We start from the raw sequence: 26,244 nt of genomic DNA on the forward strand, positions 1-26,244 counted from the left end.
AGAGAAATTGGGGAGATGGCACAACTGTGTGGGCCGCTGTTGGATGGTTGCGCAGAGTTCAACTCTATGCAGACCCAGCTCTTTTTTCCGGTCTAGTTCGCGTCATAATACTGGTTGAACCCATCACGGGCCAGGATTCACATTAAGCAGCCATTATGAAATAATAGACAAATGCCGTAATCATAATGTTTTGTGGTGAAATCATCATCATCATTCTGGGCTTAACGTCCGTTTTCCATGCTAGCATGGGTTGGACAGGACAATATATATATACTGGTTTTTCAAGGAATTCTTCTTTTTTTTTAGTCAAATCTTTAATATGTTTTAGATATTGCTTAATCCTTTCCATTTTCACTGTGAAGGTTTGACCATGAAATGTCCACCTTGTACCCCATCATAGAGCAACGAAGTTCTCCTTTGTTCGGCCTTAATTCGGCCTGTGTAGCTCAAAATAAGCATAAAATACTCTAGGTCTTCCCATCTAAGCAATGGCCTCTCAGACAGGGGATATGCTTGGATATTTGTGAGGCTAGCCCTGTAATTATGCACATCATCTCTGTCTATTGACCATCACTTTGACTTAACATTTTGAGATTTGTTATTCTGGAAAATTAAACAATTTACCATGCGGTAGATAAAGTTCTGTGTTCGATTTGGGCAATTATCTATAGCTAGAAAATAGGGAACTTTAAAAACATTAACAACGTTTTCCGTCTTTCCATACTGCCATACTTGCTTCCGGAAACAAACACATCAGTAAATGACCTGTACATGTGCGTGCGTTATAGAAAATGTGACTTTAAGTTATGATTAATGCAAATACGATTTTTTAATGTAATTATGAAAACACACTATGTCAGACTTGACTGGCTTTGCAATGATTACTATTAGTCATTGCTTGTAATCTACAATATTTTTGTTTACAAGTTTGACGTTTTGTATTGTTCCTTGTCTTGTTACCGGCCACAGACAAGCAAGGTCACGGTAATTCTTGTTGTTCTTATTCCTAATCGAGTTTCTAATTTATTGATTTTTTTGTAGCTTTTTCAAAACAATTTTGTCAGCTTAGGTACAGAGGTCAACTTTTACATTTTAGTTCACCCAACTATAAAATAGCTAGCTAGCAACAAGCAACCAAATGGGAACTGCAATTAACTTTATTATTACTATTATTTACCCAGGATAGCCTCTTCAGTTCCTAATGGTACTGCTATCAACGAGGGTCCTGCGAAGGGGGTCCTAGCGCATTTAAAGCTCCCATTTGAGCTACGAAAGTCGTGGAAGCACAGCAATCGCTCAACTAGACAACCGCCTAAGATATCAATCCTATTCTCATGCTGAGCGCTAAGCAGAAAGGATAGATTCACACTTTTATAGTCTCTGGCATGACTTGGCCGGGGTTTGAACCCAAGACCTCCCGCACTGGAAGCGAACGCTCTACCACAATGCTATCAGTCGGTAAAGTTGGTAGTCGGTAACATAAGCTAGCTAGCTATATAAACATGCGACATGGCGTTAAAAGAGTTTTTCATATATCAAGACCTTGTATTTAAAGCTTACCTCCCACTTTAAAAAAAGTATTCGAAAATCAACTCAAAATATTGTACTAATAACAAAAAAAAATTTCTTTTGTACTTATTTTGATTTGTTCTCAAGATATTCGTTGTTAAAGTTGTAAAATATTAGCTGAAGAAGAAGTTCGTGCCAGTCGGCATCTTGTGTCCCGATTGTAAATAAATTCCTTCGTGGGAGGGCTTGTGACGTCAACTCCCGGAAGATAATTTCGCTGACTCTGCCGTTGGCCGATGTTTTTATAAACAAAGCGGTTTTATATATGACAAAGCGGTTGTTGTTTTTTCAACATTTGTAACGGGTACTGAAGATGAGTTTGTAACAAGTATATACTGAAGATAAGTAAACACTTGTTTTTTACTTTCCTTTTTAAAACTGAGTTCCCGTGAAAAAGTTGTGGGCTTTCTTAGTCGGCCAGTAAAAAGTCTACAAAACCTCACAGTGAATCAGACTCTAGCTGGGAAAGCTGATATGAAGATGAGAATGGAAGTTGAAGCAATAGCTTAGTAGTGGACCATGGCCTTTTTAGCTATTCCGATGCTCTCAGAACGAGATTGGCTCTTTCTGACTTGTGTAGAGACTTCAATGCCCACAGGAGACGGGTTGCAGCGCCGGAAAGTATATTTTAAAGTGAAAAAGAAGCTATTTAGGGCTATCAGAGCAAACCATGGCGGGCGATATTTCATTTTACTCTTTCGAAAAATGCCGCACTGTGATCCCTAAGAGTTTGTGTTGGTTAGAAGAGTTAGACTCTGAAAGCGTTTTTAATTTAGAAGATTTGATGAAAACTTTATTGGCAGCGTTAATAATCACGACCATGCGGAAGTAAACATAGAAAGAACGGGCGCAAAAACACAACCCTGGGCTTATTATAATAACAAATCAAGCAACCTCAATTCCAGAGCCTATAGCGTTCTTTGATATGAGAATGAAACGCGACACAGAAAATAAATTAAAATAGATTAGTATAAGAAAGGAAAAAAGAAAAAGAAAGAAAGAAGAATCAACAACTCTCTGTTAATGAGTACACGCAGCTCGTTTCTTCTTGCCTGTTGGAAGACTGGCAAAGGAATGATTTCCAGCGCTACTTCTATTATTCTTATTACAAAAAGCCATAGCACAAAAACACATTTTATAATTATTAACAAAATTAATCTTAGTTTCAACAATTTACTCTTCTTCTTTTTCTCTGAGTTATTGTTTTGCGGCAACATGTTCAGGGGGCCTTTTTGCCATCTGGGAGATGACGTCAAACTGGGTTTAATCCGAAAAAAAATTATCAAAAAATGGCGGCTTTCAAGAAGGAAGCATCCATGCTGTAAACACAAGAAAATGTGGCTTTATATTAGCTTTATTATTTCAAATTTTACTTAATAAATGTTAAATTACAAATTCTCATCATAATATAAACAGAATAAGATGAACTTTTTTTGAAGTGGGAGGTAAGCTTTAACGTAAACTAACTCCAATAAAGTGAAAAAACTGAACCGCTGCAACTATTTCTGGTGTTTTGTTGTATATGGATAGTTGCAATTAAATCGAGTTATGCATTTCAAGATCGTTGTGGGTAGCAAACACAACACAACAACAAGACCATATCAGTTAATGCATTTTTTAAAGCAGTTAGAGACTTTTTGTTGCATGATGGCTAGCTAAATAATTATGACTAAGATATCAAAATATGATATTTAGCTCAGTGTGATGTCATGTTATATATATATAGAGGTAGCTATATAGCAACTAGCTAAGCTATTGTTTAAGCTATTTATGTTTACTTTTCAAGATAGTCTTTGAATTATTGCAACTTGACCTTACGTAACTTGAGAGGCAGAATCGTTTTGGCTGGGGCAGCCATGATTAAAATATTTTGTTATATATTCAAGAAACAGAGACTATGACTATGATTTAATTTATATTTTGTGTGATCAGTCTCACCAGTTTCGAACAACGGAGTCTTAAAAGCTCCCATTTGAGCTACAAAAAACCTTTTTTGAAATTCTTGCCCAACTGGACGACAGCCTTATGTGGGGATCAAACCTACAAACATTTGGACATGAGTCGAACGCTCCACTGACTGTGCCACTGATCTCTATTTATCAAATTTATTTGTCAATTTATGTCTGTGTTTGTCTTATTTTTTAAGAAAAAATAATTTATGACATAGTATTTGTATTGCCCATACTTTAGCTATGAATTAGATTTTATTTAAAGAATTCATGATATATTCTTCTCAATACATTCTTTGTTCTCAGTCTTCTCCTAAAGACACTGCATTTCTCCACAGTTGCGCTGGGCCTGCCTTCAATTCGTAACAGTGTGTTGCCCATGGTACAAGGTTTAACTTTATTCCGGGAGTCTTCAGACTGGCCCATGTTGTCGCTGTTTCTAAAAAGTGTCAATAGTTAGGTCTGTTTCTTTTTTTGAAAGTCCTTTGTCAATAGTTGAGCCTGTCCCATCTTGTGACAGTCTTTAAAAAGCATGGGAATTGTTTGTCAATAGTCACGCCTGTCTCATGTTATGACACATTTTCAAAAATTGCAAGAGTCTTTTGTGTACAGTTGATTTTGTCCCATCCAATGTCACGGTTTTTTTAAAGCGGGAGATTCCTTTGTCAATAGTTGGGCCTGTTCCAACTTAAGACGGATTTGCATACATTTGTCCAAAGTTGCTCTTGGCCCGTCAATAGATGGGCCATCCCAACTGCGAATGAACCGACCGGTCTTTTGACCGGCCCTCCCGTCTATAGACGGGCCAATACCGTGTCCAATGTTCGGCCCGTGTCCATAGTTGGGTCAGAACATTCCTACCACATTACATTGCTTGTATTTACAATTATCTAAAGAGCATTACTTTATGGGAAAGAATAATTCTAATATTTGAGTTTAGACAACACTTTTCAAAAATATATCAACCAGGACACAAATAGAAGCCTGTATATATATACTTTGCACAACTTCCCTACAGTACCGCTTGAATGTAAGTACATGTACAGTACAGTCCAGATGTAAGCGTATGCGTTTTGCAATAATAATTGCTTTCATTAAAAAAAACAATAGGATAGCGAGTTCCTTTCAAATTGCGCGAAAATAATTCGTGTTAAAAACAAAAGCTTAACAAGAAACATTGTTTAAAAACAATAATCTCCCATTGAATTTTTATTTTTTTTAACAAGGAAAATTATAGTAATGCGATTTTAATCTCAATTTATTTAAAAACACAAACTCTTTTAAAAACAACAAATCCAATGATCTAAGTATTTAAAAAAAACTAATGTTACTTTTAAAACTTTTAGTAATATTTCTTTATCGTCGAAACATATTTTTTAACATGCGAAACTTTTAAAAGTCCTTTTTATAAAAAGCAACGTTTAGCAACGCAAACGGAAAAACCCTATGTTCGGGACTTTTCCCTTCGCGATAAGATTTCGAAAACAAATTAAATTTTAATACTGAAGAAAGAATAAATCTAAAAATATAACTTTTGACGTTTTATAGTATCACGGTACATTTTATTTTTAAAAACTTTTTTTACCGCGCAACAGCTCTATCTCTTAAAAGATTTAAACAATGCATCTTGCTGTCTATTTAGTTTTCGTGCAAATCTTTTATTTTATAAGACTATCAAACAATGGCTCGCTGTGTCACATTGATAGAGTTGATAACATTTTAAATACCTAAAACACTATCTAACGAAGCTTTCCTATCGTCGTTCTTCGTTCTTTAACTTTCTAAGCAATCATTTCTATCGCCGCTCTTCGTTATTAAACTTTTAAAATGTGATATAACGAAGCTTTTCTATCGCCGTTCTTCGTTCTTAAACTTTTAAAATGCGATCTAAAAAAATATTTCTATCGCCGCTTTTCGTTTTTAAACTTTTAAAATGCAATCTAAAAAAGCTTTTCTATAGCGGTTTTTCGTTTTTAAACTTTCAAAATGCGATCTAAAAAACATTTCTATCGCCGTTTTTCGTTTTTAAACTTTTAAAATGCGATCTATAAAAAACATTTCTATCACCGTTTTTTTTGTTTTTAAAGTTTTAAAATGTGATCTAAAAAAACATTTCTATTGTCGTTTTTCGTTTTTAAACTTTTAAAATGCAATCTAAAAAAACATTTCTATCGCCGTTTTTCGTTTTTAAACTTTTAAAATGCGATCTAAAAAAACATTTCTATCGCCGCTTTTCGTTCTTAAATTTTGAAAAGGCGATCTAAAAAACATTTCTATCGCCGCTTTTCGTTCTTAAATTTTGAAAAGGCGATCTAAAAAACATTTCTATCGCCGTTTTTCGTTTTTAAACTTTTAAAAAGCTTTATTTAACCCGCGCAACCAACAATGACTTCTCGCTAGTTTATTTAGTTTCCACGCAAAACTTTTGTTTAATAAAAATATTTAACAATGGCTCTTCGTGTCACATTGATAGAGTTGATAACATTTGCAATTATGCTATTGGGAATAGTTATGTTAACACTATTTAACAATAGTTACGCGCAGGTATAATAAGCTATTTTTACTTCGATAATCTTTTGTTTATTACGCGCAAGTTAATGACTTACAAGACTCACAAGATAATTAATAGGAACAAAAGACAAACAGCTACCGCCTCCGAGAAAAAGGTGTGAAACTTGAGCGTAAACGTACACTTACATGTGGACTGTACGGTACGTGAGTTTTACGACCTCATGTAACAATCTCATGTTTACATAAGAACCTTCACATATCTTTTGTTGACACACAAACTTAATTGCTTTCTATTGTTATCATTGTGCGCCAGTCATAACAATAAGATTTAATGAATCCTTTTGTTCTTACATGTAGCATGCATGTTATTGTTTAAAATTGTTTGCCGTTTGTGAGTATAAACAATAGATACTTAAATCTTTTGTTAAATTTTATTTTCTTTCGTTGATCTCTTAACACTATAGCAATTAAATACAACAATAGGACACACGTAGTTCACATGAGCTAATTAAATTGTGTTCACAAGACACAAACTCTGTTGTTGTCAGCATGCAAAAATAGCTCATGTATTTAACAATACGTTAAAATTAACAACAAAAGTTATGATTCGAAGGTGATAACTATTGCGTATATGTGTAAGGTTACATACGAGCGGTACTGTACATATTAAAAATCACCTTAACAGTGCCATCCTTTTTTGTTGCAGCCCCAAGTGGCGATCAGTAAAAATGAGAAATTGGTTCTTGTATGAATGGCCCAATGGTATATGTCCACTGTTTAGTTCCTAAAAATAGCTATCCCGATTTTTCACCATGATGGTAGGCAGACTTATTGTTCCTGACAGCAAAGGTTAATGTCCTGTTATCAAATTCCAACCTAAATCTGAAGTAAAACCAAAAATAATAAAATCCACTAGAGGGTGAGAAGATAAAGATTGACTTTAAACAATAACCTTAATGGGTGCAGTGACTAACGATGTAATGAAAAAAGCCTGTATTATTATGTTTGTATATAATTTTTTAAACAATCTGTCTTGACACAACTATATTCTTGGTAGCAAGAACTCTCACAATATCAGCATGTTTTTTTATGAAATGTATATATATATAAACCAAGCAGTTATATATTCCCTCTTCTGTAAGACAGTGGTGGAGCCATATTTTCCATTTGAGATGTTTTTGCTTCAACTGTTTGACGACAAATGGTTGTTATTATGTGAGAAGTAGCAATTAACGAACAGGAAAATCAAAACATTTTATTCCCTCAACATTTTTATTCCTTTTTATTTATAACATTGTAATTTTTTTAGTAAAATATGAACCATTGTTATTTTAACTACCACCAAACTACCAAACTCATCCCCAGCTTCCAATTCCTAGCAATACCTTTCTAATTAATAAAAAGCGTTTGTTGGAAGTTGTAAAAAACACAGACAAAATATTTTCAGTATAATTTTCAAATTATAATTTTTTCTTGTTTTAAATTCTGTTGTTTTAAACACTTACAAGTACAGTTACATGATGGAATTGGAATTAAATTAAGACAATTCAGCAAAGTGTCACGCCTAAAACAGCAGCACAATATTTTATTCGTTTATATCAGTAGAGTTCAGATTACTTTTCTTTTATATACTTATTTAATTTTGTGAAAGGACACGAACATAACATATTATTAATGGCAGTTAGAAAAAATCAAAATTAGTGCAGGGAGACCGCTGTTTTAAACACATCATAAAATTTATTTACTGGGAAAGAAAATGTTTGTTAAAGTGGAAAAAACTATAACTGGCAAATGGAATTTTGATATCAAGGAATGATGTATTTGTATCATTCCAAAACGAGAACCAGCATCTTTCATAATCTAAAAATAAAATGAATAAGTGCTAGATATGTCTTAAACCAATATAAGTATAAGCTTAGGTTTTGTGTAATCAAAAAGCTGTGAGAACTAAATTATGAATTTCCTTAAGGATCATTTAGAGACCTACCATAAAAGATTTTCAATCCTTTAATAGCTAATTAACGGCTGCTGGGAACGTTTGGTTACATCTAGCTTTTCATGAGTAAATTATAACCTGAATATAATGGATCAGGTATTATCACATGACTTAAGTGATCTTTATCCATCATCATGGAATTTCAACAAGTAAAATCTGTGAGAATTACTTCTTTTGACACATTTTGTAGTGTTATTCATGCTTCACACTATATTCAAAACTCCAAAAAGTGTGGAACATGAGTAAATTAGCAAATTTATCTAAATTTTGAGTTTTGTTTTTTTCATTTTAATTTTTTTAGGCTAGTTGAGCATGGATTTATACAGAGTGGCTCTTGAGGAAATTGCTTATGAAGGATTAGAAGGTATTCTTTAATTCTAGGCCTCTTTATTCGAAAGTTTGTTCATTCAATTCTTACATCTCCATAAGTTAAAAATACACGATTCTATACATTTACTCTACACAAAAGACAAAGGCTAAAGGAAATTTCCTAAAATAATTTTTTCGTTTAAACACTGCTAACGTTATCAAAACTCCTAAACAATCTATATATTTTCTATTGTTCTTCTGCCTAAATGTATTTTTTAACATTATTATCGACTAGTTGTAAAATTAATAATAATTTTTATAAGTAAGAAGTATTTGGCCTATAATTTCAAAAAAATTGCTCAGCAAAAAGCAATTCGATGTAAACTTCAGATGTTGTTTATAAGAACACAAGCCACAGATTTTGCCTAAATTATCTCAATCCAACAATTAATTTTGGGTCTAACATATAAGGCTTAAAAACACCTGTAGCTGATTCTAAAAAACGGACTCATACTTGTATAAATCTTTATAATCTCAGTATTATTTCCTAACACAAAGAGAACACCTGTGCAAAGCTAAAAAAATCCCTGTTTTATTATAAAGTTACACAAACTTGGCTGTGCATAGTTTAAAAATTACCAACAAAAAAGAAGCCCATAAAATCATCATCTTGTTACAAAAAATCAACCCTAAAACATATTATGGAGGGGAGTAGATGGCTCCCCCATAACTTTTGATACGTCTGTGCAAATTGAATGAAACTTCACATACTTATAGTACAGTACTGGAAAAATGTTGTTTAACATCGCGCTTTGCGTATCGCGACGGTATTCTTGATCCGCGATAGAAGTTTTTTACTTTGAAGTTGTATCGAGAGGGCTTTGTGATACATCGGTCTTGATATCATTCTCGAAGCTATTGAGGCCATTACCACTTGGTTATAATAGAACTATTTTAAAATAAGAGTGTATTCAACAATGATTGTGGATGTTTAAATATAATTATACTTCCTTTGTGTTATATTTTTTTAACTTATACATAACAATCTAGGGCATACAGCTAGGGTTAATCTGTCTTTGGAAAACATTGCACTGAGATTGCGTGTATTCAATTAAATATTATTAGTTGAACTATATTTTCACATGTCTGGTTGATCCTAAGCAGCAAATGTTTTTATTTTACACGCGCTTCTTATAATGATTTTTGTTAAAAAATGTACCCAAAGGTTGCATATGCCGTAGATAGACTTTGCTGTAGATAAAAATGCTTCATTAGATCGCTTTTTAAAAAATTAAGAACGAAGAACGGAGATAGAAAAACTTTGTTAGAGATCGCATTTTAAAAGTTAAAAAGCGGCAATAGAAAAAAAAAATACGTTGAAAAAGTAATGCGGTAGAATTACTTTAATAAATAAGAAAGTTAAAAATTTTCTTATAATATACATTTTTTATATTTATACATAACTTATTTAAAACAAAATAAAAAGATAAAGCAGAGATGTGTTTGAAATGAAAAAGAGTTTCTCTTTATTCTTATTTTAAACTTACCATCGCGACAGATTTTGTCACGATACTAGATTCTCGATAAATCGTGACAATTTATTTTATTTGTTCCTTATTATTATAAACTAGCCGAATTCCCGTGGAAGAATCCACTGTATCTTTCATTGAGTCGATATGAGAGGTGACAAATAAAAACATTGAACACAGTAATTTCAATTTTTAAGAGTCACAATTTGCATTATTCTATATCTATAACCGTTGAAACAAAACGTCCAAAAAAATAAACATGTAAATCAATAATAAAGGAGAAAAAAAAGCCCTGGGATTGAGGTTGCTTACAATCTGCATTATACAGAACATTTAAAAATATAAGCAGGTCGAACAACAAATTTAAAATGAAATAAAATAAAAATGCAAAAGGTCTAACAAAACCGAAGGTGGCTAACAACGGTTATGAAAAAATCTAAATCTGCTACAACTATATGCTTCCTTTGCCATGCCAGAAGTACACCAGGGAAAATAGTATAAGAGACATTAGAAAAAATCGATAAGTCACACAGAAAAGCTGATTGCAAAATTTCCACGTATGATAATGAATCATACCAAATTAGCTATTTAGTCTATTGCATACAGCAACCCTCCCAATGCCCAAACGTGCCAGGCATAATAACAATGCAGTGTTTTCGAATTTAAGATTCGAATAATATTTTAAACGGTAATGTAACAGATGTAAACATTAATCTAAAAACCAGTAACAACGGAAAAATTAGTTTGTAGTTTATAAAATTCTTATCTAGAATACACACCTTGTATTTTATAAGAATTATTCCGTTTCAGCCTTAATGTTCTTAACTTTCTTGATAAATACCATTCTTATTGTTCCTAATATATTTTTAGCAGGGATATGGCCTCAAAATATATATATGAAATGACTTGATAAAATAAAGCTTGCTATAAGTTGCTATAGCTAATGGCAAATTCTGCTACATGCAACGGCCCATTGCTTTGGACAGAAAAAAGTTCAGTTTGTGAGATACGCAATAAAAAAGTAAACTTCTAATTAAATTTGTGCATCATACAAATTTTTATATTAGAACAAAAAATCAAGCTTAGACATATTCTTAGGATATTCTGACCCATTGTTTAGCGTATATTCTTACAAAGTAAGCTCTTAACCATCTTGACAAATACTATCCTCGTAGCCTAAAAAAATATAATGCCTCAATAAATTAAGGCTTGCTATATGTTGCTATAGCTATTGACAATTTTTTTTATATTTAGAACAAACAATCAAGGTTAGACATTTATTAAAATGTTCTGAACTTCTGACCCATTATTTAAAGTATATATATTATTACAAAAATAGTTCTTAACTTTCTGGACAAATACTATCCTCATTATTGTGAATATATTCTTAGCATGTCCATGTCGTAAAAATATATAATGCCTTATTAAAATAAAGCTTGCTATGGCTATTGGCAATTTTTTTTTATATTTAGAACAAACAATCAAGGTTGGACATATTCTTAATATATTCTTAACTGACACTAAGTGTATTCTTACAAAAAATATGTTGAAGCTGAAGACAACACATATTTAACTTCATATTTAAGAGAAAGTTTAGCTGGAAGCGTGTTTACCCAAATTAATTAATCAACCAGATAATCTAAACAACACACCTTTTCTTTCGCTTTCTCAGTAGGCAGCTAGCTAGCGTTCTTTGGATAAAAGTCCAATCAGTATTTTACTTTGATTACTAAACTTCGCTTCATTCCAAAGAAAACAAATTGAAAATTTACAGCTAGCTACAATTGCCTGATACATTTCCAATCAGTTCTCTTTTTGGCGTTACATCATTGTACGTTTTTCTTCTTTATAACATCCTTTTTTATATTCACTCGACAACAACAGTCGCTCTGTAACAACAGTTTTGTTTTTTACATTTTAGATTCGAATTACATTCATATTCGAATGCGATACAACCTCGGTCCCAGAACATAAAAATGGAAAATATAGAAGAAACAAATAAGCTTTAATCTATAACATTATGATGAGTAAACATTGTTTGAAATAACTTTTTCCAGAATTACTTTGAAAAACAGACAACCTTCTTCGCTGTGCTTTTCTTTTTTCAGTTGACAAAAACAACTTGTTTCCGTTAGATACGGCGCACACATTGTAAACCACATTGTGGACTCAAATGGTCACTCACACAAGCGTATTATTATATAGATGCGGTACATCGCCTATTGAGGGAGTCCGCTCATGTTGCGCGCTCGATATGTTAAACAACCTTTTTCCAGTACTGTACGTCATGAAACATTAAAAATAAGTTCAAAAAGTTCTTGACATCAAATCGTCCGAAATACCACTATATGCCACTATATGCTTAGGATGTAATAAGTTTTAGAGCGAATTTTTACATTTTTTTTAACCCTATTCGGTCCGGGGTTTTTCGAACATACTATGACCGGGGGGGGGGGGGGGGGGGGGGGGGCGGATTCCGCCCCCCCTCAATAACTTGTCATGGGATTGTTCAGATTGAATCAAACTTGGCACACTTATAGTACGTCATAAAAGGAACAAAATGGCGGCAATAAATTTTTGCTTGCGTCAGCACATTTTCTGTGACGTCATCAGAAGCTTGAAAATTGTTAGAAATGCCACTATCTGCTTAAAATATAATTACTTTTGTTCTAGAGCGAATTTTTACATTCTGCTTGAAGTTTCTGAAAGCTAAATAAATTTTTTTTAACATATCTTCCGGTTTTCACATGGATCAAATAAAAAATTGCCAAAAATTGCCCGAAAATCTGTTTTTTTTTCGATTTTCGGGTAAAATCCGACAAAATCGGGAAATCGGATTAGTCACGTGTCAAAATTTTTCAAAATGATTCTTCTTGATGAAACAAAGTTGTGTTGCAAGTTTCAAGTTCTAAGGATAATCCTAACAGGAGTTATTATATTTTCCCTATTATAAGGATTTCATAGAGATTTTAGGGGTAGTTTTGAGTAATGACCAATATCAAAGCCTTTAAAAGGTATGGGACCTAAAAATTTAGCATGCAGGTGTCTAATAGATAAATGTTTAAACTCAGTAAGTATCATAGCCATATACGACAACCATCAGGAGTTATTAAAAAAAAAACGTCAGGGGGGGCGGAATCCCCCCCCCCCCCCCCCCCCCCCCCCCCCCCCGGACCGAATAGGGTTAAAGTTCTGATTTAATATTTGTCGGGTTTTGACAGAATTTGCATGAAAAGTGCCAAAAATTACCCAAAATCTAATTTTGCATTTTGGAATTCACCCCTCCCTCTCAAATGTAATAGGTGAAAATGCATAGGTTGTATGGTATAGTGCAGGTTTTACTCACTTCAGAACACAAGCACAAAAATCATTGTGTGTTGCTATTAATGGTACAAAACTGCTTTAAGAAGATGATACAGCAAATTTTGAAATTCCAAAAACTTACCTTTATAAAATAGTTTTAAATCTCCATTTATTTAAAAGTGACAACACAAAGTTTACCAAACCTCTTAATTCCTTATAAAACAATGAAACCATTTGGTTAGACATCAAAACAGGAACCGTATGTTACCCTTACCAAACATGGTATTCTATCAAAGAATGATAAACGCAGGAAGGAAGTCGAGCTGATTGGTTAGTGCAGGTAAACCATGTTGCAGATTCGTACAGTCTTAATACACTTTTCAGAAAAACTTAAATAGCTATATTGTAGGTCACAAAACACCTGGGGTAGTAGACGGTAGACTTTTTAATCCTGTCAGTTCAGGTCAAGTTCAAAAACGGAAATTATATATTTTATATCAACATCTACATTTTCCACTACCAATGTGTTTTTAAATCCTGACAAGCGATTCTCATGCAATCGTCAACATATGCTAAAAATCTTTAAATATATCATTCATTATTTCTTATTTATTTTCCCGATATATTCAAGTAATTTCCAGATAATTTATGTTTCTGTAACTTGACCTGAATATCCGAATATCATGCTTATTTCCAGCTATAGCTAGGCATCTAAAGAAAAAGGTAAAACATATCATGACATTTTAATTAATATTATTTTACACAGTTTTGCTACAATTGTTCCAATTTTATTGGAATGTTTTTTTGATGGATAAAAACGTCTCAAATAAAAGTAATAAAACGTCAAAGAACAGTCTAAAAGTGCAGTCGTATTGGTTGAAGGTTAAGAGCTGACATTCAGTTCATATGCAAGTGTTCAAAGGTGAGATTATAGAGAATGAAGTATTTCCAGCTTTAATGATGTACAACAGTGGCTCGTTAGAGATAGTTGGGAACTTCTGTTACTTAGGTGATATGTTGGGCAGTGAAAGGAGTGTTGGAAGAAGTGTTACTTGCAGGATAGGTTCTGCTTGGAAAAAGTTCAGAGAGGTACTTCCTTTGTTGACTAGCAGAGTCTTGTCAATTGAGGTAAAAGGTAGGTTGTATAAGGCCTGTTTAAGAATTGTTATGTTGTACGGTAGTCAGACATGGGCAGTGCAGCAGGAAGATCTTGATCGTTTAGAAAGTAATGATATGAGAATGGTTAGGTGGATGTGTAACGCCAGTCTTAGAGACAGACGGAGTTCAGATGGACTAAGAAGCAGGCTAAGTATCCGTAAAATTAAAGATGATTAAATTGGCTTGGGCACTTGGAAAGAATGGAGGGGGATAATTGGTTAAGAAAGTTTAGAGACTTGATAGTTCCTGGAGCAAATCCCAGAGGCAGACCGAGAAGGACTTGGCAGGAGTTTATAGGGACAGACTTGATACAAGTTGAGTTTAGATCTAACACAGTCTAGATCAGATTGGAAGAAAGTCATTAATATACCCCGTCTAACCCATGCTAGCATGGAAAACGAACGTTAAGTCGAGAATGATGATGATGATGAACGAGTTACCTTAAAATAATGTAAATTTTATCGCTGAATTTATTAGCCAATTAGGTCACTTATAAAAAAGCAAACATATGGAAAATTCACTTAAGCTTGTCAAGGTTTTGTTCCTCATCAAAGTCATACTCAATCAATCACAAACCAGAAGAAATTTTTTTTTTATCAAAAACTGATTGGTGGATTGAGACATAAAAAGCCTTGGACTAGTCAAAAAATGTCTATTTGCTGTTTAAACCGTTATTTTACTGGTAATTATTTTACTGGTATAACTGTATTGCAAATAATATAGGCTGTTACCCTTATCCCCAAAACCTTTACAAATACACAGTCATTACAAAAATACTGAGTTTCTCTTTTGTAATACATAGGCTTGGTTTGGTGGTGTGAGGCAATATAGTCAAAAACAATTATCCAGGCCAATGCAGTTTTTACGGATGTTAAATTGGGGAAGGATAATAGGTTGAAATCAATTTTTGTGCAAAATATTCACTACATCCCACTTTTTTCTTAAAAACTATAAAATGAAAATGAACAAACTTTATACTTAACATCTGAGACTTTAATTTCATGTATTATAAAGTCAAAACGTTTTCGATTTCAGTCTATGATTACAGCTTTACATTATAAAAAGTGTAGTTTACAAATAGTGTGTTGTTATAGCTCGTAGAACACACAAAAATATAAACTATACACAAAGACATTTGTTTTAAGTCAAAACTTGGTAATGCACATAAATAAACACTATTTATTGCAAGTTGTCCAATTTTAGAAGGTACATTCTCAATTTCTTATATTCTATTTAGGTGTAACACTTTCTGGGTTGTGGAAATGCTTTAAAAAGCGATTGCCACCTATTGATTGTGCTATTGACCAATGGACTAAACCCCATATATGGAAACGCCTCATTCAGTCAGAGTATGTGCGGTTTTATTATATCGATTTTGAAGGCCCGAAGGCACCAGAAGTGAAAGTGAACAAGGTAAATTCTTCGCATTTGGTGGACTGCCAGGCTCTTGAGATTTTAGGTTTTTTTTAAGTGAACTAAAGTGAAAAGAGAAATTTCACAACAAGTATGTGTCATTGTTTTGATAAACAGATTTTTGTACATTTTATGTACATTTTCAGTATAATACTATATTAGTGTTTTTAGTATTCTTTGTATTGTTGCTATGGACAATTTTTGTAAATTTTCACATCACTATTTTCTCTTCTGTATTTCGAACCTTTTCACCATAAATTCTGTTACTATAAGTATCAATATGTGTTTATAATTTAAACACAATCCTAAAATGAAACTTTTGAAAAAACAGAAACAATCAAAAAATTTTTATAACCCTACTGGAAAATATCTGTTTTTGGCTGGATCTCAAAACTGCAAAGCAGCATTGCTTGACCAGATGTGTAGAATGAGTAAAGAAAAAATGTGCTAGGTGCAGTTTCTGCAATGTCCAGTTAAATTATGCAGACTACCTGTGAATGTGTGAAATGATCATGCCTGTAATAATGTCCCAAGTTTACATTGACAAATAAACTTTTAACATGTTCAGGTGACTCTTTTTTTACAAATAAGCATTAAATAAGGAAAGAAATGTATAGAGACCTATCTCTGCTTTTTAAATATTTTAACATTCCCTATATCTCTATAGGCTGAACGTTTTCCAAAGTTACCGAACCAGTTTTGGGTGTATAACTACCTTGATGGTACAACAGGATACAGTACGTCATTTTATTATCGCACCAATGTTACTGCGATTATTCATGGCAAGGAAAATATGATGTCACTCGATGAAGCTCATAAAAAGTAATATATATATTTATTCATCTGTTTACTGAACAGGAATATTACAAGATGTTTCTTTTGATGTTTTCTTTTTATAAATTTAGATCATTTTAAAAAAGCTTGTTTGTTTTTGTTGTTTTAATGCATTTGTATCAAATTAGAGAAAAGAATCAAATAACAATTCGTTTTAGATATGGAGACAATCTTGTAATTGTGGCTGTACAGGAATATCGTAGAAGACTCTTGTATGGACAATGTAATCCTCCCTTAATAGAAGAAATGGTACCCTTAAGATATATCATGCTTGAAATTATTGCAAAAGTTAGGTGGGCTGGTTTTATGCAGGTTGATTTTCACAAAATCTATGGTTTGGACCCAAGAACAAGTTTCCATCATATAAAAGTTCTTCTAAAGCTTCACTTAATCACAAAACAGGTAAATGAGTGACTTTTTCTGTATAAAGCCATTGCTAAGTAATTGTTGGTTTGTTGTTCTCGAACTAGTAGTTTTGTTGTAGGATTGGTGAGTTGTTAGATCTTTTCAATCTCTTAGTCAGATAAAAAATTATTTTACTATCTACTCTGGTCTTTGTGCTAATCTTGTTTTACTATATTATGCTTAGTTTAACATAGGACATCCTAGTTTCTATATCTTGAATAGTTTTTTTTTCATCTAACGTAATGCTCTAAAGAATGCACGGTCTCTGTTAAATGCGGTCTTTAATAAAAAACCTTTAAAATTGGAAAATTTAATGTCCAGTCTTTTAATGTCCAGTCAATTTTTTTTCACTTAAAGGGCTTTTATTAGAATTTTCGTCTTTCAAGCAATTTATTTATCTTGAATTAATGATGAAAATGACAAAAAATGAAAATATAAAATTCTTATTTTGTTTGCCTGGTCCTTAGTTAAAATTATCTGACAGATAAATAAACACTTAGTTAGTTTACTTATTTAGAGCATTTGCAGTATTTTTAAGATGGATTAATGTTTGTAGGGGGGGGGGGGGGAAGCAAATTAACCGCCTTTTCCAAAGTATCAAGAAGCCTCTAAATAGCCCAGCATAAAAAGGGTTAAAGCAGACGAACAACACTCCCCACAAACCAATATACAAATAGGACAGCGACTGTACACAGTCTTGGCTTACTCTGATGTTTTGATGTTTTGAATTCCTAACCAAAAATTAGAATTTCAAAAACTTGTTAAAAAACAGCAAATGAATGTTTTTATGGCCTTGGTGTATGAAATAAACCCTGTCCCTTAGCGTTACGAAATAAAAAGTGTTCTGTGGAAATACGAGCAATCATTAAAAATTTTTTTTTAAAGTAAACAAGAAAAAGAAAAATATAATTTTGTAGAACTGATTACAAGACATAAATTCTATTCTATATGAATTTACTAACATACCCTTTCACATTTCTTTTTGTTAAATATTTCTTATGCCTGATTATGTATACCTGAAGAATAGTCATAGTATTTTTAATTTTATACTCTTCTGTAAACATCCTTTTTTAAACAAAGTTTAAAGAATACCATGCATTGTTGTTTCTGTGTTAAAAAAAAAAAACAGGAGTTAGCGTAACAGTTAATGTTTTCTATTAGAATATCGTTGTTTCTTCCCCGGTAACTGATGAGGTCACAACAGTACCACCAAAGGCTACAAAGATGTTACATTTGGTCCAATTTTCAAATGTTTTCACTACAAACATTCGAAAAGCAGCTGCTAAGATCTGTTCTATTCTGGAGGACGCACCATGTCAAACTATGGAACGAAGTGAACTAAGAGCAGCATTTGGGGTAAGATATATTATAATTGAGACTTCATTAAAGAGAATTTTTAAGGTGATCAGAATGTAAAATAAGGATGGTTTAATAAAACAATTTAAACCAGAGAATAAGTTGTGACATTAAAAGAATTGTCTGAATATAATAATAAAATCTGATTTTTACCATCATAATATATTTTTAAAGATAAAAGGTAAAACATTATTGTCGAGTAATTAAATGAATACATATCAATCGAGTAATAAAATGAAAAGTAAAATTGCTTAAACTTCTGATTTGAGTCCTAAATAACAATCCCCTAAACTACGAGCTAAAAATCTAACATGTTTCTCTTTTATTATGTTTCTTTCAATTTTTATGACTCTTAGGATACTCGCCAATTCAAAAAGATCCGTCAGTGGTTATTTCAGAATGGTTATATAAATTATGTTGTAAATGGTGAACTTTGGAATTCTGAGACTGGAGACACTTCTCAGCTAGCACATATCCGTTCAAGCCGGCCATGTTATGTATGTCTAATCAAAAAGTTTCAACATACTGAAGGTGACGATGATAAAGACGATGATCTAATGGATTACATAGAGAATTGTGATGGTAGGTGTTAAGTGTTTAATATTCTGGAGCTATTCCCCGGTGTAAGCTTGGATTAAATCTGTGAATGATAAGCATGGCCTGTGAATTCCTTATCTTTTTACAATTTTTTTAACCGCTGCCACAAATATTGTTTGTGTCAGTAATTTGATATTACTAAGTTGATTGTTGTTTTATAATTTAAGTCATCTAGAATGTATAGATTTTGTTGTGTTAGAGTTTATGTCAGAAGAATTTTATATTTTGTGAATAGTTTTGTTGTTTTGTTGTTTTTTTAACATGTAGATATTGAACCCCAACTGGTATTTGAAGAGTCAATGCATCGACAAGCTTACTGTGTACTGTTAGCATGTCGTGAGAATGGCATCACAATGAAGAAATTAGCTGAAGTTATGTGCATACCCTATACAATGTCAAGATCTCTTATACGTTATTTGGATACAAGAAAGCTTGGCCGCATTATTAATGTGGATCACATGAAACAGAAACTTCAAAAGTAGAAAATTGTTATTTTTTAGTGTGTGTGTGTAGTGTTTTTTATTTTGTTTACTAAAAATGTAAAGCAAATATGTAAGTTTACGATATTCAAGTATTGTAAAAAGTAGATGATGAGCCAAAAGCATAGTGGCATTTAAGTAACGTAATTAATTGTGTCACAATAACTTAATTTATAAGTTATGAAAAGAATTGACCAAAAAATTTAACTGCAAAAAAAAGATCTGTAATGTGTTAACTATATCTTTATGAAAGGAACTTTATTTTGTTAACTAAGGTTACAATTTTCTAACATCCAATTCTGTTAATTCTTAGAATTGTGGCGATACAGTTTTTACATCAATCAGAGACAGTAAAAAAGATACAGACAAATAAATTGAAAATGGAACAGCACAGGGCATTGACTCTTGATGAAAAACCCAAAACAGATGAAACAAAAAGTGCCATGGTAGACCCCAGTAGTTCTCTAATGAAATCTAACAATGAATTGGCTGACCGAATTGGGTTTACATGTGTCTCTCAAAGGAGTAACATCTCCCTACGTCACATGGAAAGAAAGAACATGATTTTGGATTTTTTAAAAGCACATCCAGTATATGAAGGGGTCAATCAGATTTATAAGGTGAAAAGATTTGTAATTTGTATGTTTTATTCTACCTTGTTCCAGGAATTTAACATGAAATATGTCAACAATGTATAGTTCCTGTATTCTGAATGTATACATTAGATTTACATCAGCATTGCCTACTAAAATTTCCTTGAATAGTGTTAGTTTTACCCATAGCTGTGATTATTATTGTTTTTCGTGACCTATTTTCTAGAAAATTATTGCTTATGAAGAAACACAACGACACACACATGGTATTTGTTGTCGAAAAACTATCAAGAAAATAATAAAAATTCTGGAGAACGAGGGACAGATACGAACTTACACAGCAGAGATCGATCGCAAATGTGTACCACCTCTGACGGTAATTTTATTTTTACTACTGTGATGCTTAGCACGTCAATGTAGCACACATTCCCCTTATTAAGCTATTTATATTTTGCTTTTACCATTAAGTCAAATTAATGACAGTGTACCTTTTCATGGGTTCGATTGTTCAATCTGTACGCCCTGCTTAGAAATTTAATTTGATGTTTAACCGTTCTTACAATATCACTGCGTTGCTAACTGCCTCTTAATAGTGTAATATTAACCTGAAATTTGGAAAAACAATGCAACTACATGAAAAGCTCGGCATCAGAAAACGTAAAAGAGTTTGGTTATGTTTCTATAGTAGTATCAAGATATTTTTATACAGGTTGCAGTTTTTGATAGCATGCCTTGTGATACAAAAAGATGCATGAGTTGTTCCTTCTAAATTATTTTATTTTTCCAGGCGTTGTTTTACTGTGCTGCCCATGTCACAGAAGATAGCCAGGAATTTTTAGATGTCTTGTCGGCTGCACGGAGTCGTCACGAAGGACAAGAAAAACGCAAAGAAATGAGAAATGCTGTCAGAAGGTATGGATTAATTTGTACACTGATTTTACGCAGTGAGAAGTACCAACAAGATTCTGCTGCAGCTATCGATATTTGCCCAGGTCCTAATTGGGAGAGTTTAATTAAATTTATTTGGTTCAGGATAAATGCTAAAGGCTTTGAGATTATTTGTGAGGATTCTGGGAAAACGATGTATACCATTCTATATCACCCGTTTTGAGCATGAGCATTACTGTGTACTTTTAGCAGAACTGCTGTTGCCACTAATATCTAAACCCTTGATTGAATTTCACAAAGATTAATTTTCGCAAATTCTGCAAATTTTATCCGTATTCGCTAAGATTTTTCTGCACAAAAAATTCCTGTAAAGGTCTAGCAAAAATAAATATTTGCGAAAATTACCAGAAATAAATTATTTGGTGAAATTAAATTCATGAATCTTAAAATCTAGATGATAAAAATAATTGACAGCCTCGGATGCAAGCAAGTTCAATTAAAGGCAAATTTATCTCAATAAACAGGCCTGGAATAAATTAAAATTGCGACAAATTACTAGATTCCTGAAAAAAATTCTTCACAAAAATCCTGAAAATAGTTTATTCACGAAAAAAAATCTTTGCGAAATATCTTGATATGACTGATTTGCGAAAATTAACCTTCACCAAATGTATTTATTTGAACCTCGTAAAAGAAGTCTTCACAAAATTTATAATAATCAATTTAGGTAATTACCGATGTAAAAAATATTATAGTATATTGCAAAAGTTTTTCTTCTTTCATGATTTTATAGTGGCAAGAAAAAAGTGACTGAAGTAAAGACAGAGGCAGAGAGTTTTGTTAAAACTGAAATGAACGGTGAAGTGGAGGAAAACGGTTTAACTGATACTGATGATGAAGATTTTGATAAGAAAACAAAAAGTATGAAAGCTTACATGGATCAGGTAAGAACTCTTTTATCATAAGGACTCTTCATCGTAAGAACTCTTTCATCGTAAGATCTGTCAAATTTGGGAGCTCGAGTATATACATGCATCCACCTTTCAAATTTTGAAAATGTTACTTGTGCTTTAAAAAATACACCAATTGTGATGTGCTCCGAAATCTTATTGATTTTATTTTTAGGGAAGTAGATTTACAATGTATGGCAGATTCCAAAGGCTTCACATTTTACATCTTTACCTGTGGATGCTTGTATATGGCACTGACGATGATTTGAAGACATTAAAAGCTGGTAGGTAGCTATTGCAGGTGGGTAGCTGTAGATGGTAGTTAGCTGTGGCTGGTTGGTAGCTGTAAAGCTTGTAGCTACCTGTAGTTTTAGCTGAAGACAATAAGTAGCTAAAAATTATGGTACATAAAGATGTTAGGTAGCTATAGCGGGTAGGTATAGCAGGTAGGTAGCTGTAGTTGTAGGTGGTTGATAGCTAGATATAGTTAATGTGATCATTAGATAAAGTTGAGTATTTTGATAAAGCCAATGTTATTAGGCTATTTTACCTTAATATGTTAATTTTAATGTATATTTAGTGAGTAGAAATAGATTTTATTACTCATTTGTTAAAATTTATGGCATCCTTGTAGTAGTATTTAGGAATTATGGGTAATAGATTCAACATTTTTATTGTTGAGTTTACAATTTCTCTAGCTGCATCAGGAAGTGTGGAGTATTCGGATCTGATTCAAAGTCGTCATATATGGTTACAGAAGGTTAGCGGATTGCCTAAATACAAACAAGGTCCAGGCTGGTTTAACATTAGAGACATAATATCATTGATGCCCTTAGATGTTACATGCAGAATACTTGGTATTAGATGCTGGGTATGGTAATTGTTTTGATCGTTTATTCGTTTATGACTGTTCACTAAAAGTTTGACAAACAAAAAGACAAGGTTGTACTTTATAAATGTTGCTCAAATTTGTGTTTTTCTTTTTGGGTAATGCATATCATGGTAATGTTTGTGGTATACTAGCCAGGTGAAAGTTAACCTCAGACAAAAAAAAGAGTCAAAAAAAGTCTCTTTACTTTGGCCTTGAGGAAAATGTATGTCCTAGCATTCTATGTGCACTTTTGTTAGCCCAATATTTGCCTATGAGACCTGAGCTAAAACAAATTACAATTTCTTTCCTTTTTTTCGTAGAGTGACACTGTCCTTAAGTATTTGCAAGATTCAGAAAAGCGATTGTTAAAAATGACGGACTTACCTCCACGACTGAAGTACAAACTACTTATGAGCCCAGCAAAGTATGAATTTTTGTTTTTTATTGTTTCTCTGGTGATGCTAGACAACAAACTTGTTTACAAATACAGTCGTTGTTGTAATTCTTGTATGTGCATGGATAATAAAATAAAAACCTTGTCATTGAATAATATATTTATTATCCTTCTCATGAACAAGCGAGTTTACTTCAGGCTAAGACATCGAAAAGCAATTATTGAAATCATCTTCAAATTTAAAGAGCCTCCAGTTATGTGTTACCCATGTTTCTTTTTTAGTCGCCAACATCTTGATATTACAGTCGATCTGCTTGTCTTGCTTGCCCAGATGGGCTTGATTGCAATTTCTTCCGAAAACTATCCAAAAATCAGATCTGAAGTAGGTGAAATTTTAAGCTGTATATATATTAATATTAATCTATATTATAATACTCTGTCACACAAAATGGTACCGCAAGTAGCAAGACAAACGCAATGCGGTATACAAAGGACGAAGAAGTGGGTTCTTCTACGGGCCACTGACTAGTACAATATAAACTGTTTTGTATTTCAAGTCACTCAAAGTCAGAAGTATAGACCCAAACTTGGAAGGTTAATGCATAGACTGAGAGTATTCCCCTGTATAGATAGATAAAGAAAATAAAGTTTTTAAAAGTTTGCCTTATGTTTGTGAAAACTATTTTTTGAACCAGGGAGATTTTTTAGTGAAAACGTCACAGAAGAAAGAGTTTATTTTAAGTTTGATTGTATCCATTTCAGTTTTTGAAGACAGCACATAAAAACTTTTGAACAATTGTATAAGATTATTAATCTTAATAAACTTATACGATCTATAACACGAAGTCTATATCATCATGGAGGTTGTATACACATTAAAAGTAAAATCCAATTTAACCTTAATCCTAACAAGGTTTATTTTATTTTACAGATTGTGAGGCTTTTGTGGAAATTTAGATTGCTAAATAGGCTGGTGTGTAATAGACATGCATGAAAACTCTTAAGGTCATAGTTAGGAACGTAGTTAAAAAAAGCCAAAAGGACATGATTTGTAGATTGGGGTAACCAGATTGCCTTGCTCTTATTGTTTTAAATATTTGTGACTTTTAACTTACATGAGAAGATTAAGAACATGACATGACCCAAAAAATCCTAAAAGGTAGTTGGAACGTATTCTTTAGATCATGCTTTTTGTTCGGAAAGAAGCGAAAATAACCGACACCAGGTTAACAGAGAAGACGTACTGCCAAACTATTCTTCCAGAAGGACTGGATGCATTTCCTGTCAACGTTTACAATTTCAAATGTTTAGATGATGTGGAGAAATACTGGACTGATTTACAGTTCGTTTGCTTAAATACTCCTTTAGGTAAAAGTTTATAGTATTTTACAATCATAATTTTATTTTGTTTGTTTGTTCGTTTGTAAACAATATTTTTCAAACGTATGTCCCATTAAAATTCTCCAGGAGTACTGTTTTTGTTTTCTTCAAACCTTTTGAATGACAAAAAAAATAAGAATCAATGTACTAACTATTTTAGGCACCTCTCAACAAGATCTTCTTAATGTATTTCACTGCTGTAATTGAAGAATAATTTTGATGTCGGACAATATTAATTTTTGGTAAAGCCCTCGTAAACTGGATGAATAAATTAAGCTTCTTGGCAACTTCATACATCTATGTTTGTTGAAAATACCATTTAGGTTTAAATCGTGTTGAGCGGAATCAATCTTCCAAAACTAAAAATGCAGATGACGAAGGCTTGGGCAGGTCAGGTGTTGGTAGGACATCCGCTAAAATCACTGGTCGCGTCTTACGCTCGTTTACCGTTCTTAAAGATTTCGTGCAGTATTACGAGAATAAAGATTTTTCAAACATGGAACCTGTTGTATTTGGCAATAATCTTGGAGCTGGAGGTCTGGATTCTATCTTTTTCGGCCATCTTGCAAAGAACTGGCAATGTGCTAAAAAACCAAAAAAAGTTGCAAAGTAAGTGCAGTGTTTTTGTTGGAAGAGCTCAAAATTCTTGCAATTGCTTATATCAAACGTAATGGATCTGTGCATAAATTTATAGCGCTAATGGTAAATCTTTACCTGTGGAGAAGGCATCCTCTGTGGCTATCACTAACAAGATGGAACCTACAAAGCTTGGCAAGAAGATCATTGTATCTAGTGAAGTCATTCGAAACAGAGCAGGAGGAAAAGGGTTGAAAAGAAAACTGGCTAATGTTTCTAGTAATTTCTTTAATCTGTTATTGTCTAGGGTCTATCATGTTGTCTTGGATTTTCTTGTTACTTTACATTTCCATAATTTTTGGTTCTAAAAATTTTAACCAAAAAAAAAAAATTGAAGCTAATGTATGATTTCAAACCATTATATTGAGATTCCAGATTTATACTGAACCACACGATTCCATAACAAGCATATGTTGTTCTGTAAAATAAAAAGCATATGTTGTTCTGTAAAATAACAAGTCTATTTTGTTCTGTAAAAAAAAAGACCACGATAAATTTATAAAAGTAAAAGTAAAATATTGGATTATATTATAAACTTTTGGTCAAGATCTAGTCGACGAAACATGTTCATTATTTATTAATGTGGTGTGTGTACACGAAAAAAACAAATTCATTTTTGAAAACACATCGTTGAAAGTATGCAGTGTTCAGACAGACCTGAAAAAATGAAAACATTTAATTTTAATAACCGAGACTGTTAAATTTCTTTTGTTTTGTGTTTCATTTTACTAGAAAAATTATATTTTCTTTAGTTAGTTCACTGCTAGGTTTTTTTTATAGTTTAATGTTAGGAAAAATTCTTAATTTGTTGACAACGGTGTTGAAAGTTTTTACAATATGCGCATGCTCTTGAAAAATAGTGTGTGTTAAAATGCCATGATTGATACAACCAGCAATTTATATTTTTTAATGCAAGTCTTATGTTTGCAGGTGTGTTGACGAAGAAGATGAAGTTGGAAAGAAAGAGACAGTTCGATAAAATGATCGCCAAAAGATTCGAACACGTCCGTGAAAGAGTGCGGTTGAATGAAATCAAAAAGAAAACAATGAGAAAGAATAAAAGGGAGTTGAGTGCGTTGAATCATGGTAAGTGGTTTGCATCGACACATCAGATATTTGTGATT

At 32.6% G+C, this 26,244-nt stretch overlaps 1 protein-coding gene across 2 annotated transcripts in view; it reads left to right on the forward strand.

Moving 5' to 3' along the window:
* The first annotated feature begins 927 nt into the window (after window positions 1-927).
* The window catches only part of LOC130624961 (general transcription factor 3C polypeptide 1-like), a 37,460-nt gene continuing 12,143 nt past the window's right edge, over window positions 928-26,244 (forward strand). The window contains exons 1-20 of one of the 2 annotated variants that reach the window (XM_057440027.1): window positions 928-984; window positions 8,327-8,389; window positions 15,562-15,737; window positions 16,405-16,559; window positions 16,730-16,973; window positions 18,138-18,332; window positions 18,689-18,914; window positions 19,197-19,407; window positions 19,722-20,028; window positions 20,228-20,377; window positions 20,789-20,913; window positions 21,683-21,833; window positions 22,015-22,123; window positions 22,538-22,710; window positions 23,031-23,134; window positions 23,387-23,486; window positions 24,286-24,472; window positions 24,808-25,093; window positions 25,179-25,339; window positions 26,051-26,206. In XM_057440027.1, coding sequence (XP_057296010.1) covers window positions 8,338-8,389; window positions 15,562-15,737; window positions 16,405-16,559; window positions 16,730-16,973; window positions 18,138-18,332; window positions 18,689-18,914; window positions 19,197-19,407; window positions 19,722-20,028; window positions 20,228-20,377; window positions 20,789-20,913; window positions 21,683-21,833; window positions 22,015-22,123; window positions 22,538-22,710; window positions 23,031-23,134; window positions 23,387-23,486; window positions 24,286-24,472; window positions 24,808-25,093; window positions 25,179-25,339; window positions 26,051-26,206 — 3,268 coding nt within the window. In that variant the 5' untranslated portion in view covers window positions 928-984; window positions 8,327-8,337. Of the gene's footprint in view, window positions 985-8,294; window positions 8,390-15,561; window positions 15,738-16,404; window positions 16,560-16,729; window positions 16,974-18,137; window positions 18,333-18,688; window positions 18,915-19,196; window positions 19,408-19,721; window positions 20,029-20,227; window positions 20,378-20,788; window positions 20,914-21,682; window positions 21,834-22,014; window positions 22,124-22,537; window positions 22,711-23,030; window positions 23,135-23,386; window positions 23,487-24,285; window positions 24,473-24,807; window positions 25,094-25,178; window positions 25,340-26,050; window positions 26,207-26,244 lie in introns of those variants that run through there. The other variant, XM_057440028.1, reaches the window with a different exon arrangement.

This window comes from Hydractinia symbiolongicarpus, chromosome 14 (assembly GCF_029227915.1).
Source record: "Hydractinia symbiolongicarpus strain clone_291-10 chromosome 14, HSymV2.1, whole genome shotgun sequence".
NCBI lineage: Eukaryota > Metazoa > Cnidaria > Hydrozoa > Anthoathecata > Hydractiniidae > Hydractinia > Hydractinia symbiolongicarpus.